Source organism: Ammodytes marinus, assembly GCF_949987685.1.
Source record: "Ammodytes marinus genome assembly, chromosome: 11".
Lineage (NCBI taxonomy): Eukaryota > Metazoa > Chordata > Actinopteri > Uranoscopiformes > Ammodytidae > Ammodytes > Ammodytes marinus.
The window spans coordinates 5,661,005-5,680,651 of NC_137215.1; the positions used below are offsets into that span (position 1 = coordinate 5,661,005).

Here is a 19,647-nt window from a genome sequence, read left to right on the forward strand (position 1 = left end):
TACTTTTTTTTTAAAGAAATGTTTCAGCCTTTTTTGTATCTTAAAAATAAAAAATTAACAAGCATATGAACAAATCCTTCTGTAATAACCTTCAGAATATTGCTAAGAATGATTATGGAAAGTTTAAGATGTAAGCGCTTCTGGTTGAGATTTGTGGTTCACATGTATTGAAAAATAATAATGTTACGATAATGGCTGATAATAGATGGTTGTGTAAATATACTGTGTGAGAAATATACAGTACAGACACTTACTAAAATAAACACTTGTGGAGATATTGCCCACAGTGTCTCACCTTAATGTGTATGAGGCTGTACATTCAAGCATCACAGTCCTTGTTTGACTTAATTTTGACCAAAAGCCACATGAATTCTGAATGACACTTCCTGATGTGAACTCTTTTAACCCCTGTGCTGGACAGCGGACACACATGAGAAGTGCAGACAGTGTAACAGTCAGTGTGGAGTCTGGGGTGAAACACAGGCTCAGATCTTAGGAGAGGGAGAACCACATTGAGACAGCTGACCAGTCCTCCCCTGAGAGGTGAACTATTGCTCACACACACGCTCAGTCATACCTTCAAACCCATAAGAAACCTTCATCCATACATTAAAAGGTGCTATTAGGAACTTTTAGATATTTCTGAAACAGTCAAATTTTTCCTCTGATGATGATACATGGCATGTAAAAGCAAATGAGACCATCAGTGCAAAGAATGCTATTTTTATATGGGTTTTCCTAATGCCTTTGTCATGGGTACGCTCACCCAGGAACAACAGCTGGCGTAGTAAAAACACTACCGCTTTTGTCCAAAGTGGGTGCTGCAAGAATGAACACAAAATGAAAGTTCCTCAAAGCACCTTTAGACTTTAAGTAAATAGCTTTGAAGGACATACACATGCATTTTTAAAGTGTTAAGTCATTTCATACAGTGTGTTGCTCTTCCATAGTCAGCAGAGTTGAAAAATTTAAAATAAATAAGAGTTGTCAATGTTCCGGGTTTAAGATTCCGTTATATATGGTCAGCGCCATCTTTGATTGAAAAGGAATTTCAGGCTCTTGTGGACAAAAAAATATGGTGTTATTGAAAACTACTCAATATTAAATAGAAACCCAGCCAGGGTTTTGTGTATAACAATCTTGGTGACATGGCAATTACAATGTTTTTGCTGTGATCACTACACATAGATCAGAGGCCTTTAGTAAAAGTCCACAACATACTGCGAAGATAAAGCAATGAAACTCAGCGATGTAACATAAGCGCTGTTTCTTATGAGTCTAGGTCAAAATCAAAGTAAAGGCAAGTTAGTCAGATTTTAACCCCTAGTTTGAGTCAAACTCGTAAAAAAACTGGATCCTACATTTCCCATGAAGCACATCAAAAGCATATTTCACTAGACCACCTCATGCCTCCTTCCTGTAAATACCATATAAGGCATCATATCATACAACTCCTTCAAGTTGCCCTTTCCCTTGCTGCATCTTGCATTCTCACACTAACATATACACATGTATTTCCAGGTGGCATCAGACTTGGTTCACTCTCTATTCAAAATGTCATCTGTGGCGTAGCGGTTGCCCTTCCCACACGTTCTCAGCACTGTTATTCATGTCTCCATCTGCCCTCTGGTCTCCGTGGTTACACATTCACTAATGCATCTTTCAAGTTACCGGCCGCACAACTGTCTCTGACTGCTGATGACAGGGTAACCATGGTACCCACACACCAGTCTGGTCTGCTTTGATTTACTTCTTCTGGGTTGTGTCGAAGTTCATAGATAAAAAGAAAAAAGTTGTATGTGTATATGTAAGTGTATGCAAAGGCCATAGGCTGATTAGGTTGGTTACATAGTTCAGTGCCAAGTCTTTCATGAACAACACTGCCTCCTTGTGGTTGGGAGGAGTACCACACACACCATCAGATACATGGTGCATCTAAAACATTTTGAATATCAATGAAAGATTCTTCAGTTTTTTCTGTAATTAAAAAAAAAAAAAAAAAAAAAAAAAGGTGAAACTTTTATATATTCTAGATTCATTGCACATTAAGTGAAATTAATTTAAAATGAACTTTTCAGAAGGTTGACATTTCTGTATTATAAATCCTAGTTTTGAAGGTTGTATGAAATATTCTAATATTATGAGATACTGGATTTTTTTTATTCCATGAGCTGTAAACTGAAATTATCAAAATTAAAACAAAAGAAAGAACTGATATATTTCATTTTGTGAAATGAATTGAGAATATGAAAGTTTACTTTTTGAATGGACTTTTCCATGATATATCAATAGAATAAATGACGGTTGCATACGTTGTTTTAATCCCCAACCCCCAACCTATGTCACAACTCATGTAGAGACTCAGAAATAGGTGGTACAGGTGGTTCAAATACATTTATTAAATATAAAATACTTTTCGCAGTGCAGTAACAATAATACAAAATATTTGGAAGATTAAGAGGATTGCAGTGCTCTGGTTATCAATGTGTACATCATAATTAAAAAATGCATTTACCTGAAAATAGTTTGAAACAATGTAAAATGACATAGTAAAAACATTTCCAAACAAGATGAGATCAAACTCAGGGAGAATATTTTTGTCCAATATTTTCGTACGTTGAAATCAAAATATGCTTCTATGGCAACAACATCCGACGCATTTTAATTAATAGTTTGGGAAATTAAGTGCACTGAAGTGAACAGCACCATTCAGAATAAAATAAAAATAGCAAGTTTGTAAAATACACAAGTGCAGTCAAGAAGTTTGCTGTCCAATGTCTGTTTCATTAGTTTTAGCCACAAGACAGAAAGGAACAGAAGGAAAAGTGGAAGTGCCGCACGTGACAGTGTTTTTACAATAATCATTTCTTGATAACTGAAGCGCGGAAATTTCTTTAAACCTACCATGAAGTGAGACAACAAAGACCTGTAAATGAATAAGTCATATTCAGCTCCCAAGGAATGTTGTAAAAAGAAAAAAAAAATTAAAGAAAAAACATAAATAGGAAAATAAATACTCAAGTGAACGTAGTGTGGAGACTCAAAACCAGGGGGCTGATTCTGTAAAAGTAATATAGTGGATGCGATACAAGCCAAATCGTTTTTTTAAATGTACTGTCTAGTGTTGAAACTCATTAAAAGAATGAAGCAGTTTTCCATATATAGAGCCTTAAGGTGAAGCTTTTCTTTGGTTCACTAAAAAAAAAATACTGAAATGTAGACACACCTAGGGTCAAAAACACTGCTTTACAAGGTTCAGACATTCTTTAGGTTGATCATGATACACACAAGGGCCATGAATGTGTGTGCAAGTCACTTAGCATTCATGTTTTTAAGGCACTGTACTGTAGTATGAGCTAGTTTAGCAATGTCTGTCATAAGCAATAAAAGCATGAAATAGACAAAACACTTTTTCAGCCAGAGGTGGTGGTTGCGTTCATTTCGGATAAAGAACCGAGAAATCAAATCGCCATTGTTCTTTTGCTTAGCCATAACGCACTGTGATGTTCGATTTGTCCAAGAAATATCGCACATTTTAATCCACAAAAACGTATGAAGTCTATTTCATATGCATTAGATTACGCGGATCAGTGCCCCAACTAGCTCTCTTATAGGCCACAACACAGGGAGAATAGCCTCACAACCTGACATTTCAACCACAAAACAATGGCCTCGAAATTGCCATCAAAATAAACATTACCTCTCTGACGCAGCCTTACTACAGCCTTCATGTAAGGCAGCATTTATTCTCCTCAAATCGAGTGATATTTTCAGGTGTTTTGAGTAGTCTTCCACACCCTCAAAGTATGGCTATGAAGGACAATGTGTCGTCCATATAACGACAACCGAACAGGCATGCAGTGTGAGTGTGTGTGTTTTCAAACTTTCAACAAAAGGGGGCCGCAGCTAGTAGGTAAATAAAGTGACAGACGCCTAATCCATGCATTGTTTCGAGTCTCAGGTCTGTTTACCAATGTATGATCAGCATAGTTAAGGCTACATAGCACAATACAAAAGGCACCTGTCTGGGTCTCCATAGCTTATTGGCTAAAAGAAAACCCTTGTTTGCATAGTGGTGGTATAGGGAGGGGGGGGGGATGGGTTGGGGGGTTAAGCGCGTTTGTTGGTTAGTCTTTGGTCAGGTGGACATAATGCACTGATATTGGCACAAGAACAACAGTTAAAGAAGCCTAAGAATGAACTGACTGATGCTAGCAGTTGTTGGCATGGATACACCTAAACAGTTAAAAAGGTGGAGTCAGCGATTCTGTAGAATGTTTTCGGTCAAAATCACTTTGTCAAAATCAGTGAATATCTCCTCACAATCCGCTACCCGTCTGTGCTTTTAAAAGGTGCAGTGTGTAATATGACATCATCAAGAAAGTCTACAAAGTTCTAGAATGCAACGCTCCCTGGGTAACCCCACCCCTTTCGAATGATAACAGAAGAAGAACAATTCTAAATTTTAAACAATGCACCTGATGACATTCTAACTATGACACTTTCAAGATGGCGGCACTAGGCCTTGGTCCAAGATATGCAGAAATATGGACATATATGAGATTCTTTCTAAGGGAGAAAATAATAATAAAAAAAAAAATGTTCAGCTATTATGCACTAAATTAAATGTACTTATGGATATTATAATTACTTTCTACAAAATCTGCTAGGAAATAAAACCAAAATTCTACACACTGCAGGTTTAACACTGGATTTTTTTTCTCAGGGCACACACTATGGAAAGGTAGCACATTGTTATGAGATATTCACTGATTTTGACAAAAAGTGATTTCGACAACAACTAGCATTATACAGAATCCCTGACTCCACCTTTACTGTAAACATATCAGTCTCACAAAATGCAAATTAGAATATTGGTCAAATCACCATACGTTAAAAAAAAATAAAGGAGGAACACTGCTTTGTGATGGAAGTCCCCGGGATGGTCACTGAAGAACCGTGGCCTCAGAGTTAGTCCTTTCATTTACTGCTGTGCATGGCGGAGACATTTTGTTTCTCTTCCAAAAGTGGATCCGAGGCAGTTTCACTTCCTGTTATGTCGTAGGCGTCTGAGGTTCGGTTGTCTCCCTTAGACAGGAGGGAATAGGTCACAATGAGCCAGTGGGTGGGAAGCTGTTATGAAGGCTTTCATTTAAAGCAAGGACTACACCAGGTTAATGTGTAGCTCCCGTCTAGTGAATGTTTTAGAATTAAGCGACCGTTCGATTTAAAAGATGGAGTCTGCGATTCTAGAGCACGCTTATTGTCAAAATCCCTTTTTTGTCAAAATCAGTGAATATCTCCTCACGATCCGAGGCCGTGTATGAATTAACACCAGATTTTCTTTTCAGCGCACACACAGTACGGACAGGTAGTGGATCGTGAGGAGATATTCTGTGATTTTGACAACAGGCGTTTTCCAGAATCACTGACGCCACCTTTAAGTCTTTGTTTGAAATGAAAGCCTTCATAGTCCCAGTCCTTAGTGGCCCATGTGTGACTGCCTGTCCCCAGCCTCACAGCCCGAGTGCTGGCTTCCAATCCATTTGACTATTCTGGTCCATTCTAAAAGCTAAAGTTAAATATGTTTAGCCTAGTGAACCTGGTCCAATAAGAAGAGCCGGCTCCTGTGGCTCAGTCCGTAGCATCATCCCAGTTTGGAATGGGACAGAGAGAGACAGAGACAGAGTAAAACCCATCTCAAGGCTGCCAGGGCTTCCTGTCTTTGCCCTTCTGATCGGGAATGTGTTTGTAGCGACACTTGTCTCCAAAATGGCAGCCGGTGGTTCTCCAGAAGTAACACTCGTCTCCGTTCACAGGGCCGCGCCGTCGAGGTCTGGGCAGAGAGGGAAGTGACAGAGAGAAAGCATTAAAGGGATATGAAGTATAACAGCAATTAAAGGTAGAGTCGGCGATTCTGGAGAACGCTTGATGTTAAAAGCACTTTTTGGTCAAAATCAGTGAATATCTCCTCACGTTCCGCTACTACCTGTCCGTACTTTGTATGCACTGAAAAATAATCCAGTGTTCACACACAGCCTAGGCTTTGTAAATAAGCATGTTGCTAGCTATGGTACCCCCCCCCCCCCTTTGATTACATACCAGTTTGCAGAGCCTAGGCGGTGTATTAACACCTGATTTTTTACGGTAGCTGGTCATGGGGAAATATTCACTGATTTTGACATAAAATTGATTTTGACAACAAGCGTTCTCCAGAATCTGACTGCAGTCCTGGTGTATGGTTTCAGAGCTGTATAGTGTGTGAAGTGAGTAAAGTGTTCCTCACCCAGCAGCAGCTGCCCCTGTCTGCTGTGTGGCAGGGAGACAGGTCTTCAGTGGGATGGGAAGGACCCTCTGGGTGCGCCGGTCGGGATAGCGCACCACTAGACGCGTGTTCTCAATACAATAACCCTGAGAGAGGAAGCACACATGCAACTGACTCAATAACAATGTTCATTAAAAAGTGCTACAAGGAACTTTTAAATATTTCTGAAACAGTCTAATGTTTCCTCTGATGATCATGAATGACAGGTAACATCAAACAAGACCATCAGTGCAAAGAATGCCATTTCTTTATAGTTTTTCTTAATGCCTTTGTCATGGGTACGCTCATGCAAGAACTACAGCTGGCGTAGTAAAAAACACTTCCGCTTTAATCCAAAGTGGGTGCAAGAATTAACACAAACTGAAAGTGCCGCGGAGCACCTTTAAGATTAAGTTTAAGAAAGAGGAACCAAGGCGGAAAACTCACATTTAGTTTCTCCATGGCCCGAGCCGCCATGTTCGCGTTCTTGAAGTTGACGAAGGCGCAGAATCTCTCATGCAGCACACGGATACTCTCGATCTCACCGTACCTACAATGGGAAGCCAACAAGTTAAGTTACAAATAAATTACCTTACCATCAAACTACCTTGGTTTAATATGAGATTTCCATGTTCTAATACATGTGTTTTTGCTTAAATGTCATTCAAGTTACTGAATTCTATAGACTACTGTAGTTTGTATTAACTATTTTAATGTTGTGTCATACAATTTAAAAAGGTCCCGTAGCTGTTTCTCAGTCAGCTCTGTCGTCACATTTCCGACCCACAGCGACGGACAAGGGCTCCTGGAGGAAGAAGAGAGAAAATGTGAATAAACTAAATAACATCACAGTTCAGATGCACCATCTGTTGAAACACTCAAGGTGTCATAACCTATAAAGACTCATTTTTCGTGAATAAAAAAATCTATTTTAGACAGGAGAGGCTACAAAACCCTTCCTACCACAAATGGTCACTCACCCTGGTTGCAAACCTGATGGATCTTGGCCGCCAGCTGCAAAACAAAAAGAGCGTCAACAACAGGACATTGACACACTCATGGATATTGAGTTTAGTTTTTTTTTGTTGTGAATAAATAAACCAGTAGAAGTACAGTAAATGAACCAACCAACAACATAGAAGATACATATTACAAAGAAAATATTTATCATGATGATTAATCATGTATTGACGTCCATTTTTAAGTGATTTCATAATGTATGTAATATTTATGTTAAGACCTATTGCCCACACAAATACATAATACGTATATGCACAGTTCACACATACGTTCAAAGATAAACAGAAAATAAAGTTTTGTTTTGGCATACAGCCTATCCATCACTGCTCCCCAGTGTCACAAAGAAAAAGGCTTTTCCATAGACAGGTGCTCTCACCCCTGGTCACATCAGAAAAGGATCCCAGGACCGCCGCAACAGTAGAAAACCTCTCCAGAAGCAGGACACTTTGCCCTTCTTCAAAACCAAGCTCCTGTGGAAAAAAAGTAATAAAGTCATATACTGTACATACAATACTATCAAAAATATTTATTTCTAAGTCTAAGTAAGTCAAGTTCTAAGTATTTGAAAAATTATTCTTTGATATGAGCATATTATCGATACATTTGTATTTTGTAAGATCATTTGTTAACAATGTCTTGTGCAGAACGGTTGGGATTCTAAAAAGTGTATATACTTCCTCCCACTCCATTTGTAATCCAAATGTTCAATTGTTTGACAATCTAGGACAAGTGCATTATGCTTTCTGTTTGTGTAATACTGTTGTTTTCTGTATGACTTTTTTGCTTAATATTTTTTTTAATTTAATTTTTTTAACCACACTGAATTTGAACAAAAAGCTTAAAAATAAATGTTTTAAAAGATGGCTGGTGTTCTACTGTTGCTTCTAAAATGACATGTGCAGAGGAAGCTTGGGGTTATTTCCATTTGTCGCTACCATGGTGACAGGAAACACCTTTCAGTTGCTCACTGTGTGCAGGTGCATTTACCATTAACTGGAGCACTTTGCAGTTAAACAGGTCAATGACGGCTTCCTCACAGTCCTCGTCCAGTTTCAGCACCTGCTCCATGGCCTTCTCCGCCTCGCCGTACCGCTATAGCACACACACACACACACACACACACACACACACACACACACACACACACACACACACACACACACACACACACACACACACACACACACACACACACACACACACACACACACACACACACACACACACACACACACACACACACACACACACACACACACACACACACACACACACACAGTTAGTAAAGGCTAAACTTAACACAACGGCACAGTGCGTAGGTTTTTAAGTCAAGTCAATTTTTGTGCAGCCAGCAGAAATACAGAAATTCAGAAACAAAGATACAGTGTCAAAACACATTAAGTTCAAACAATACAAAACAGAACCGCATGGACAAATGCGTGTTGTAGTCTATTCCTCAATTTTGGCTTTAAGAACATGATTGACTCGGCTTTTCTTATATAACATATAGTTTCGCCTAGATATTTATAATTCTTTTTAGGGGATTCATTGTTCATTCATTATTTCTTTGACTACATTCTATATCCTCATGACGACAGAGAGTAGCGTGAACCCACCTTCATGCCCATCAGAGCGCTGCCTTTACGGAAGAATCCTTTGGGCCAATCAGGAGCGAGCTGGAGGGAGCGTTCAGCGTCGGCCAGAGCCTGAGGGTACTGCTCCAAACAGTAGTAGCAGTAGGAACGATTCCCAAAGAACCTATGGAAGAAAATAAATAAATTAAAAAGGCAAAAAATTTAAATCGATAATATTTTTATAGTTTTTCTTAATGCCTTTGTCATGGGTACGCTAACCCAGAAACAAAAGCTGGCGTATTTAAAAACGCTACCGCTTTTGTCCAAAGGGGGTGCAAGAATGAACAGATGTACCTGTTATCCTTTGGATCACATTTGATGGCTTCTGTAAACATGCTGGCTGCCTGTGCGTACTGCCCCTCCTGCACCAGCTTGATTCCTTTTTCTGATAGAAAGTAAGTAAGAACAAAAATGCTTGTAAATCATTTTCTGTTCAGAAGGTCACTCCAGGGCTCAACTCGCTGACATGCTCGGACAAAAGCGTGTGTGTGTAATCAATAAATGCCTTGAATGCTTTAAAAGGATTCTCTTTTAATGAATAACTTATTAAAAGGCCGGGTTAAAGGTGAAACTGTAACTTTTCAGGAAGCTTTCTAACTTCAAACAGTGTTCCAGGGATCACATTTTCCTGTGAGGAAAGTTTGTTTATTCAGTTATGAGAATATACCTTAGAAAATCTTCACTTGTCTGACACACCCAAAGTCACGTAGTGCACCTTTAACACCCTGCTCTGCTATAAATCATTCCTTTACCTGTGAGCGACGCACTTTTCTTGGTCATGGTGTCAGTTCCATTTGTCTGTAAAAGCAAAAAAATATTATGTTCACACACACAATAAAAAAGTAAAGGGCGTTGTTTTGGTCCAGAGTCCACTTTTTCTACTTTTCAGACTTTGGAACCACTTTGCTGCCACATAAAAACAGTAGTACTATTCAACACACTCATCTTGCTTCCTCCTACCCCCTTTCGAGCATGTAGAAAGTGTGTCTATTTTTTTGTTTTTTTTTTGCATTTAGTTTTTGTATTTATTCATCTATTACTATTTTTTTAAATCAATCTGCCACTATCTACTGGCATCCCCTCACCTCTCTGCGAGCCTCGTTCTCCTTGTTCTCTTTGGACTTGCGGCACGATGATCCTTTGGGTTTGATGTGGCTCGCAGCGTTAGCAAAGAAGGCGCTACTCACGTCCCACTCAGGCTCCTGTTGATGGGACACACACACACAGTCAGACACTGGTGTGTTCAGTAATGTGCCATCCAGGCTTTTGTACCAACTCATTCACTGCCCTACACTTAAGGCGTTGCAATTAAAAGGGTGACATTGTTTACTGTGGCGTTCGACTGGACTTAAAACTTCTAAAAACCCATTATTTTTTATTTTTTAAGATAATTTTTTTGGGCTGTTGTTGCATAGTTTGGTCGTTTTGAGAGCCAGAGGTGAAGTGGGGCAGAGAGGGGTGACATGCACCCAGGAACAACAGCTGGCGTAATAAAAACACTACCACTGTCCAAAGAGGGTGCAAGGATTAACACAAACTTCCTCTTATCACCTTTAATGACCAAATATGACAGCAAAAAGGATTCCTATACGCATGCATAACCCTGAAGTAATAATAATATATTCAATTTATATAGCGCTTTTCTCGCACTCAAAGCATTTTACATAGGAGCACAACAGTAAACAAACAGGAAAATGTAAAGTTGATGGGGCTTGGGTTGGTGGGTGATCTAGGGGTAGGCAGAGGAGAAGAGATGGTACATTGTCCCTACCTCCTCAGCGGGCCTGGTTTGGGTCTTCTGTCCTTTGGGTCCTGAAGGAGCCATGTCTGCTGTGATGACGTGGTTCCTCTCCTCTCTGTGAACGCTCTGAAGCTCCTCCTCCTCCACACAAACCTCGGCTTCTGATTCGCTGTCGTCCAGCTCAGACTCCGCCCCTCCATCCTCGTCTTCATCATCCTATTGAGAAGCACCAAGTATACATCCGGTTATTATTAATCAGTTATGAAATAAATACAATTAATACACATCCAGTTATTAAAAGGTGCACTATGTAGCTTTGAGTGTGTCAGAGGAGTGAACAATTTCTAAGGCTTATTCTCATAACTGAATTAATAAACTTTCCTCACAGGAAAATGTGATCCCTGGAACACTGTTTGAAGTTAGAAAGAATCTTGAAAAGTTACTGTTTCACTGTTGTAGTTTACAGCAGCAGGGCCCACAGTTTGGTTTACAAATATATTCTAGTCTTACGTTTGGTTCCAGATGTATCAAAATGTTTTTTTATTTTATTTATGATAGAATTATTCAATACTAAGAATTACATGTCGAGTAGATACGTTTTGTAGCTCTGATACGGCATAGTGCACCTTTAACAGCAAAGGTATATGTAGAAAATTTTGCCTGACGAGACCAGCCTGATTCTCACGCAAGCTTCACATTCGTTCTGCTCCCACAGATTTGGACTTTCTGCAATCTCCGGCCCCTGTCCCAATCTAGCCTCCAGTCAGACCGGGCCCTCCCCACTTTCTAATCCTGTTAGTTGAAGGCAGCCTCTGATTGGTTCTTGTGGTCGTTGACGTCAACATGGATCGATGAAAAAAGCTTGCGAGATACGGCTGGTCTCACACAAACCAATCAGAAGCTGCCTTCCACTAAACCGTTGGGTCTGAACGTGTCCGTCTGTCTGTCTGTCTGTCTGTCTGTCTGTCTGTCTGTCTGTCTAGAACCTAATGTGAAGCCCACAAGTCACCCCAGGCTGTATAAAATGTCCTCTTGATGTAATAATGTGATTGTTACCCGTTCAGCGTTCTCATTTTGCTTGACCTGCTTCTTCCGTTTCCGACGGCGCTGAAACAGAGAGAACTTTACACATCAGAAAGTGCATGGCTGTCTTCACCCATCATACATCACATAAGCATCATACATCACACAGCATGATATACTAGAACCGTTTGTTAAAAAGGCATCGTGGAGAATCTTTAAGAGATTTAAAGATCCTTGTGCTCACCTTCCGCTTGGCTTTGCGTCGCTCTGCCCTCTGTCTAGCCTTCTCCTCCTCACTCAAACCATCCTCGCCATTCAATGCATCCTAAACACACACAATGCACAGACCCACAGACACAGAGACACACAGACAGACAGACACACACACACAGTTGTACCTTCAACATGGCAGTAGTTGTGACAATGCCCTGTCAGTGTGACCTGGTTGTGTTTACCTGTCCCAGAGAGGTTCCGTCCCGCGGGTCAGGGGTCCCGGCACCGCAGTCCATCTGCTCCTCCTGCTGCTGGACAGGGGCGGCTGAGGGAGATACACACAACGTCAGCACTACAGGGGCAAGGCAGGGCAGCTTTAGTCATATAGCACCATGCAGACATCAAGCTATTCAAAGTGCTTTACAGGAGTGAAAATACATTGAAAAAAAGACAAAATAGAACATTTAAATGCTGCTTGTGCCCCCCCCCCCTCACTCTGCTTTATTAGACAAACATGTCTAATAAAGCAAAAATGCCACAAAATATATATATTATCAACCATAGAAAATAAAAATAAAAGGTGAATTAATGGCAAAAATAAATAAATAAATAAATAATAATTAAAAAATCCTTGAAACAAATAAATGGAAAATATATTTAAAATGAAAAAATAAAGATTAAATAAAAATATTAAGAATAATAATCAACCATACAAACAATTAAAGGTTACTTCTTGAATAAACTAAAGGTTTTGATGCTGGGGACACCGATCTAGGTCTGGACTCTGTTTGTTGATAGCGCATCCACAAGTCAGATGTGTACAGGGCCACAGACAGACAGTTCAGTGCTTTGTAGGCGAGTCAGTGGTAGTGTTTAGAATGAGTCTCATTACAGCGTTGTCTCAATTTCTGTTAGTGTTTGGGAACCAGATATGTTGTAAGCTGAGAGACGGGGTTGATCAGGGAAATGTCTCTTGATACAGCAGCATATAGGGCTAATCCGCACAGCTAGTCTTTATTTGATGTGTGTGTGTGTGTGTGTGTGTGTGTGTGTGTGTGTGTGTGTGTGTGTGTGTGTGTGTGTGTGTGTGTGTGTGTGTGTGTGTTAGACTATTATTGCTTTTTTCATTCAAATGTGGCATACTTGGGCCTTTAAAGATCCACTTGTGAGACCATCAGTTGATATAAAACAGTCTCCCTCATGTCATCAGCTGAACAGGCTAAATAAAGCAGAAAGCATCCTTTACAAAAAGGTACAAAACGTTTCGCACAGACGTTACAACCCTGATCTTTGTAAGTGATCCTGACCTGACAACCCCAAAGAAAACATTCCCTGCGTTCCAATCCCCATACTTTCCTACTATTTAGTATGCCAGAAACATATTTAGGATGTCCCAATACATGCACGTCAATTGTAGAATGCTGAAAATACATTAATGCCCCACTAACTTCAACAGTATTTTTGGAGTATTCGTTATTAGTCTTGACATTTCTCGACACAATGAAAAGAAATCTTCCTTATCTGATTTTTTTTCCCCCTACTGTGGCCCTAAAACTCTCCCGACTGTAGTGTAGTATAAAGAAAGAGTATGTGATTTGGAACGCAGGGCTTGTTCGTCTGAAAGAACATGTTCCTCCTTCCTCATTCACATTCTGTTTTAACCACCAACGACCTTTGATAACAGAAAGCTTAAAAATTCATAATGACGTTGGGTGGAGACCGGAAAGATGATGTCATGCTTTATAAGAAAAAATGTAAATGAATGAAAGGGAAAGTTGAACAGGAGCCAGAATGCACAAGGAAGTAATAGAAAACTGCTCTAAGAGACTGTGTAGAGTTGGTTGTGTTGGGTCTTAAGATCTTGACAGAGGGATCTGTACTCTCTTTCACATGCAACATGCAACACACAGCTAGCTGCCTGGGGCACTGTTGTTACAAAACATTATCTCTTCTCTAAGAAACTCGGTTTAAAAAGGTCAGAATACCACCACTTCCCTCAATGTGGGATGCATATTCAATTCAATTCAAAGAACTTTATTCTTCCGTTAGGAACTTCATATGTGGAGGAGCATCAGGGTACAACAGTACATACAATATAAAAACACACACACGCGTACACACACACACACACACAGCATCAGCCCGTACTCGACATATGGCAGATAAAAACAATCTTTGCTTAGCCTAGTGAATAAATAGTAGTACCTCCATAGAGGAGGAGTAATAAATATGTTAAAGTTAAAAAATAGTCCAGAAAAAAAAAAAAAATAGAGAGAGGAGACAGTTCAAAAAGGGTTTTAGCCATTCAAAAGTCTAATGGATGCCGGGACAAAGCTTGACAGGGCTCGGTTTGTTCTTACTGTATGGGCTCTGTATCTGCGGCCTGAGGGTAAGAGGCAATACTGGCTGTGTAGAGTGTGTGTGATATCCAAGGTGATTAGTGTTGCTTTTTGCTTAGTCCTTTTGTTGTAAATGCTGGTGAGTAAATAGTGTGTGTGTGTGTGTGTGTGTGTGTGTGTGTGTGTGTGTGTGTGTGTGTGTGTGTGTGTGTGTGTGTGTGTGTGACTTCCCTCAATGTGGGATGTATAGTGTGTGTGTGTGTGTGTGTGTGAGTGAGTGACTTCCCTCAATGTGGGATGTATAGTGTGTGTGTGTGTGTGTGTGTGTGTGTGTGTGTGTGTGTGTGTGTGTGTGTGTGTGTGTGTGTACGTGTACGTAGATCAGATCAAACCAGAACCTTCTACGTGATTTAAGCCCAATTGCAAAAGCCAAACATTTAAGAAAAACCTTGTGGACATTGGAGGAATCTTAGTGGTTTCAGGTTTCTCCAGAGTAGTGATGATGACAAATTCATACTTGGGCCGTGACTCATGTTGGGACTCGTGAGCCACTGATGCAGCTGATTGCAATCCTCCTACCGCTGCCTGAAGATGCAGTGTTGCTTTTGTAAGTGCACACTCTACAATACACAATGCATAGTACAGTTCTATTGGGGAGAGAAAAAAACGACAAAAAGCAGCAGCCAGACAAACTTCCTCATTCTCTAGTACTATAAGGCCGATTAACCATCCAGATAAATGTGTTAATGAATGCACTAAATATACACTAAGCTTTATTCATATAAAACTTATCAAACAAAGTACGGTACATGATAGAATAAAATAAAAGGAGGAGTCTCTTGTTGTCAAATTCCCTTTTTGTCAAAATTAGTGAATGTCTCACAGTACCTCTCTGTACTGTGTCTGCATGCTGAAAAAAAAAACAGGTGTTAATACATAGCCTAAGCTCTGTAAACGTGGGCATGTTGCTAGCTATGTTGGGCCCCCCTTTGTTTCCATACCAGTTACAGAGCCTAGGCTGTGGATTAACACTGGATTTTTACAGAAAGCCAGGTAACGGATCGTGAGGAGATATTCACTGATTTTGACAAAAAGTGATTTTGACAACAAGCGTTCTCCAGAATGACTGACTCCACCTTTAAGTCTCCATGGTTTCTCGTTGTCCCAGGGAGGAGTGGGAGTTGGTGTCTGATGTTTCCACATAAAAAAAGTGAAAAGAATTTCAGCTGTCCGTATCTGGCTCTCCACTCAAATGTCAAGAAACAACCACTGCTGAATGCAAGCTCCATCTCCATCCTCAGAATCAAGTCTAAGGACAAAGTACCGGTATGGTCCATTCTGTAATACTTGCCAGACCTGGGCTACGGATATATCCAAAATATCTTCTCTACGACCCATAGTGCAATAGAGAACAAGGGGTAAAAAAAAGGATATGCAATATATACACAATAAATAAAATCTTTTTAGTGCAAAAAGTCTTCAAAACCAAGGGGTATAGAAAACCGGACCAATCCGTGCTCCGAGGAACTTTCAGTGTGTGTTCATTCTTGCGCCCCCTTTGGACAAAAGCGGTAGTGTTTTTACTACGCCAGCTGCAGTTCCTAGGTGAGCGTACCCATGACAAAGGCATTAAGAAAAACTATATAAAAAATAGCATTCTTTGCACTGATGGTCTGGTTTGCTGTTACATGTCATTTATGATCATCAGAGGAAAAATGAGACTGTTTCAGAAATAATTCCTCGTAGCACCTTTAATGTGCATGTTGGTAACATAATCAGGCTTTTTGTTCAACCCTGGCGATAATGGGATGCCCTCCTCTTATCAAATAAATGATCCCAGATCAGTGGAACAAAAACAACTAAACTACAAGGCCGCCTCTGTTTCTGCCCTCCTAGGCGACTCTCGGCCTACATTAGTGCAGAGCTGAAAGGTGAGCTCTCTCCACAGGAATGCTAAATAACACAGTGAATCACCATCATCATGTACTGGGGTTTTAACCAGGACATCGGCCTACTACTGTATGGTTCCTCAATACAGAGAGAGAGAGACAGCATATATATATATTTTTTTTTAAATCATAATTACTTATTATTTTCATGTAATATATGTGTCTTTTATTTTTTTTAATATATATATATATATTTTTCCATTATGCTTTATTAGACTGGTTGTAGAGACAAAGACGACATGGGGCAGAGAGGGGAAATTATAACGTGTTAACCTATTTCAAGTGTACTATTTTATGAACAATTTTTTTTCGGAATATTACATTTTTTTATTTGATTATTTTTTATAGCATATTGTACATATTGTTTTAAAATCCTTATATATGTTCTGATTGTTCTCATTTCTTTATTATTATTATTATTATTATTATTATTATTATTATTATGATGATTATTATTATTATTATTATTTTTTGTAATGCTTTGGAAATGCAGTTTCCTATGATAGTCATCATCATGCCAATAAAGTTGTTTTTAATTGAAGTTGAGAATTGAGTATGAGAACAAACAAGACAATCAATCACGACTGAAATCAGGCCTCAGTAGTGGTGACCACAAGTGACTTTGTTTGCTGCCTGTCACAGGTGTTGACACAGCATTAGGATAGTAACAACGTGCTCACAGTGAGTCATACACACGTCTTCCTACTACAGAGTGCACCGCTGCAGAGAACACAACTGTTAGTTACAGTGCGGTCCTCCTGACAGCGGTAACCATGGCATCATGACAGGCACATTTTAACGTGACAACTTGTCTAGCAGACAAGAACCACAAAAGCAGAAGAGAGATACTCAAGTCTGCGCTCTGACCCGTTTATATGTCACAATCTGAACATGAGCCATTTAAAGAAACAAGCCATAGATTTGGTTAAAAAATCCTTAATTAATATTATAGCATAATTATAGAATCATTCAAATCTACGTGTGGTCAGACAGGGTTTTAGCAGGTTTCAATACGTTTAATTAAGGACTGTTTAAAGGTGCACTATGCAGTTTCAGAGGAGGGGGATTTGTTTACATTCATATTTGCACAGCCTGTAGTTAGTTTACTAAACATATTTTCTCTACATGTTATTTAAACTGTGGGCCCTGCTGCTGTAAACAACAACAGTAACTTTTCAGGAAAGCTTTCTAACTTCAAACAGTGTTCCAGGGATCACATTTTCCTTTAAGGAAAGTCTGTTTGTTAAGTTATGAGAATATATCTTCGAAAATGTTCACTTCTCTGACACACCCAAAGTTACATAGTGCACCTTTAAGACCATTCTGAATGCAAATTACAACATATTTCAAGTCCATACAATAATGTGTACGTGCATGTCCAAGAACATTGTGCAGTCCCACAATTCAATGTCAGACTAATGATGGCAATATGACGACAGTGAAGTAAAGTAAACTTTGAGTTAGTACGTTTCGGGAAACACAGGAGGTTCCAGTTTGTCTGACATAAATCATTCTGTTTAAGTTCCCAGGAAAAATCGTACAAGTGCAAAGGCATTAATAATAACAGCACTGTTTTTACTGATGGTCTCGTTTGCTGTGTACAGGATGTGTATGATCATCAGAGGAAATGATGAGACTGTTTCATAAACATTAAAAGTTCCTCGTAGGAGGTTGAAACTTTAAAGCAACTTTATAAAAAGAAACTTAACTTCATAATCCAAAGTATTTTTAAAACCTGTCATCAGTGTAATCAAGACTAAAATTCAGACTCTATTGGATTTTATACTTTCTAATTAGTTGAAAGATGCCTCAAGCCACTGATGTGGTGTTACACTGATGTCAGTAAACTAACCTGTTGTAGCCTGCAGTCATGCCAGAAAGGGGAACAATAGAAAGTGTGATAAGGTGGGCACATGAGATGTTTTAAAACACACACACACACACACACACACACACACACACACACACACACACACACACACACACACACACACACACACACACACACACACACACACACACACACACACACACACACACACACACACACACACACACACACACACACACACACACACACACACACACACACACACACACACACACACACACAGAGGGGCTTTTGCCACCTATTTGAGGCATTGTTATCATACCAACATGCACCATGGAATGTCTTCCTCTTATGTCTATCAGCGCTGGCCCATTTTAAAGCCCATCTCCTTCCATATAAAGGCATGTTTAGGCGTGTAAGCGAGCGTTTGTCTTGCCTTCGGTGGTCGTAAAAGTCTGTAAAAGTGTGTTTTAGAATAGATGACGTTATTATAAAGAACTATTTATCGGCACCAGACTGTAGCTTGGCAACGACTGCGCAGACTTGGAAGTGGTGGCGAGGCGAGCGAGCGAGCAAGGGTGTAACTGGCTGGCAAGAACAGGGGAACTCTCTCATTGTTTGACCAAGAATAAGTCAGTGTTTAACTTTACGACAAGAGACAACAGCGAAACAATGCCACAAATACACCGTTCAAAGAGGAGTTTACTCAACAATTACGTGTTAGACAGCCCTGTTACCTTTGTGCCATTGTCACACGCGTTTCGTTATCTCTGTACGGGGGTCAGTTGAACTTGTGGTTGTAGTTCAGAAAGTTTTTTTTGAAAAATGTGTGGGACTTTTTTTCTTACCGCTCCCCAGTCCCAGCAGCCTGCATATATCTCTGGTGAACTTCATGAGCGCAACCATCCAGCATTATCCTCTCGAGTAATCCAGCTCAAAAGCACTCAAACAGTTAGTTTAAGTCGGCGAGAGCGCGTTTTGTAACATTGGGACAATCGCTATCGAATCTGCGGGAATCTTTGGTGGTTTTAGTCCACTTCCTGAGCGTCAAACGCCGACGCTGGGTCCACCCTGAGCGGCGTCTTAAAGGCACAGGACACCCGGTATTGATTATTGAACGGTTCCTATCAAAGAGAGAGCCAGCAACCAACAAGGGGTGACGTGTATGTACAGTATGTGTCTCGCTGATGATAATAAGGACTTCATACAATTATTAACTAATTTGAAACACACAATGATGTCATCTTAATAGCCTATATTAGCCTACTAATGTAAGTGTTGGGAAGTAGGGTACAAGTAATTAACTACATTCTGCAGTAGCTTGCTGGTAGTTCAACTAGGGCCTACATTCATTTGCACAGTGATTCAAGTAGTAACATTACGTTTTCACCATTGTTTAAGTAGTTAGGTGCACTATGTAACTGTGGGTGTGTAAGAGAAGTGAACATTTTGTAAGGTATATTCTCATAACTGAGTAAACAAACTTTCCTCACAGGAAAATGTGATAGAACGCTTCCTGAAAAGTTACTGTTTCACTGTTGTTGTTTACAGCTATCACTTAAGTAAATATTAATAATTTTCTGTCAAAGTACT

General features: G+C 39.8%; 1 protein-coding gene across 1 annotated transcript; it reads right to left on the reverse strand.

The window, feature by feature from the left end:
* Nucleotides 1-2,379: 2,379 nt before the first annotated feature.
* LOC307257791 (uncharacterized protein) lies at nt 2,380-19,066 on the reverse strand. Its single transcript, XM_080037111.1, has 16 exons — nt 18,903-19,066; nt 12,178-12,260; nt 11,967-12,047; nt 11,756-11,806; nt 10,730-10,915; nt 10,044-10,160; nt 9,711-9,756; nt 9,253-9,343; nt 8,941-9,082; nt 8,312-8,416; nt 7,701-7,794; nt 7,285-7,318; nt 7,032-7,109; nt 6,752-6,854; nt 6,287-6,411; nt 2,380-5,836 (listed from the first exon to the last, which is right to left on the reverse strand). The coding sequence occupies exons 1-16, from the start codon at nt 18,958-18,960 to the stop codon at nt 5,701-5,703; spliced, it is 1,530 nt and encodes a 509-aa protein (XP_079893237.1). The 5' UTR covers nt 18,961-19,066; the 3' UTR covers nt 2,380-5,700.
* Between the last annotated feature and the right edge of the window lie 581 nt (nt 19,067-19,647).

Coding starts and splice junctions, on each gene's coding strand:
- LOC307257791 (XM_080037111.1), bottom strand. CDS start 18,960: ATGGTTGCGCTCATGAAGTTCACCAGAGATATATGCAGGCTGCTGGGA. Junction 7,795..8,311: donor GCAAAGTGCTCCAGTTAATG/GTAAATGCACCT, acceptor TTTTTTCCACAG/GAGCTTGGTTTTGAAGAAGG. Junction 6,855..7,031: donor CTACGGGACCTTTTTAAATT/GTATGACACAAC, acceptor TTCCCATTGTAG/GTACGGTGAGATCGAGAGTA.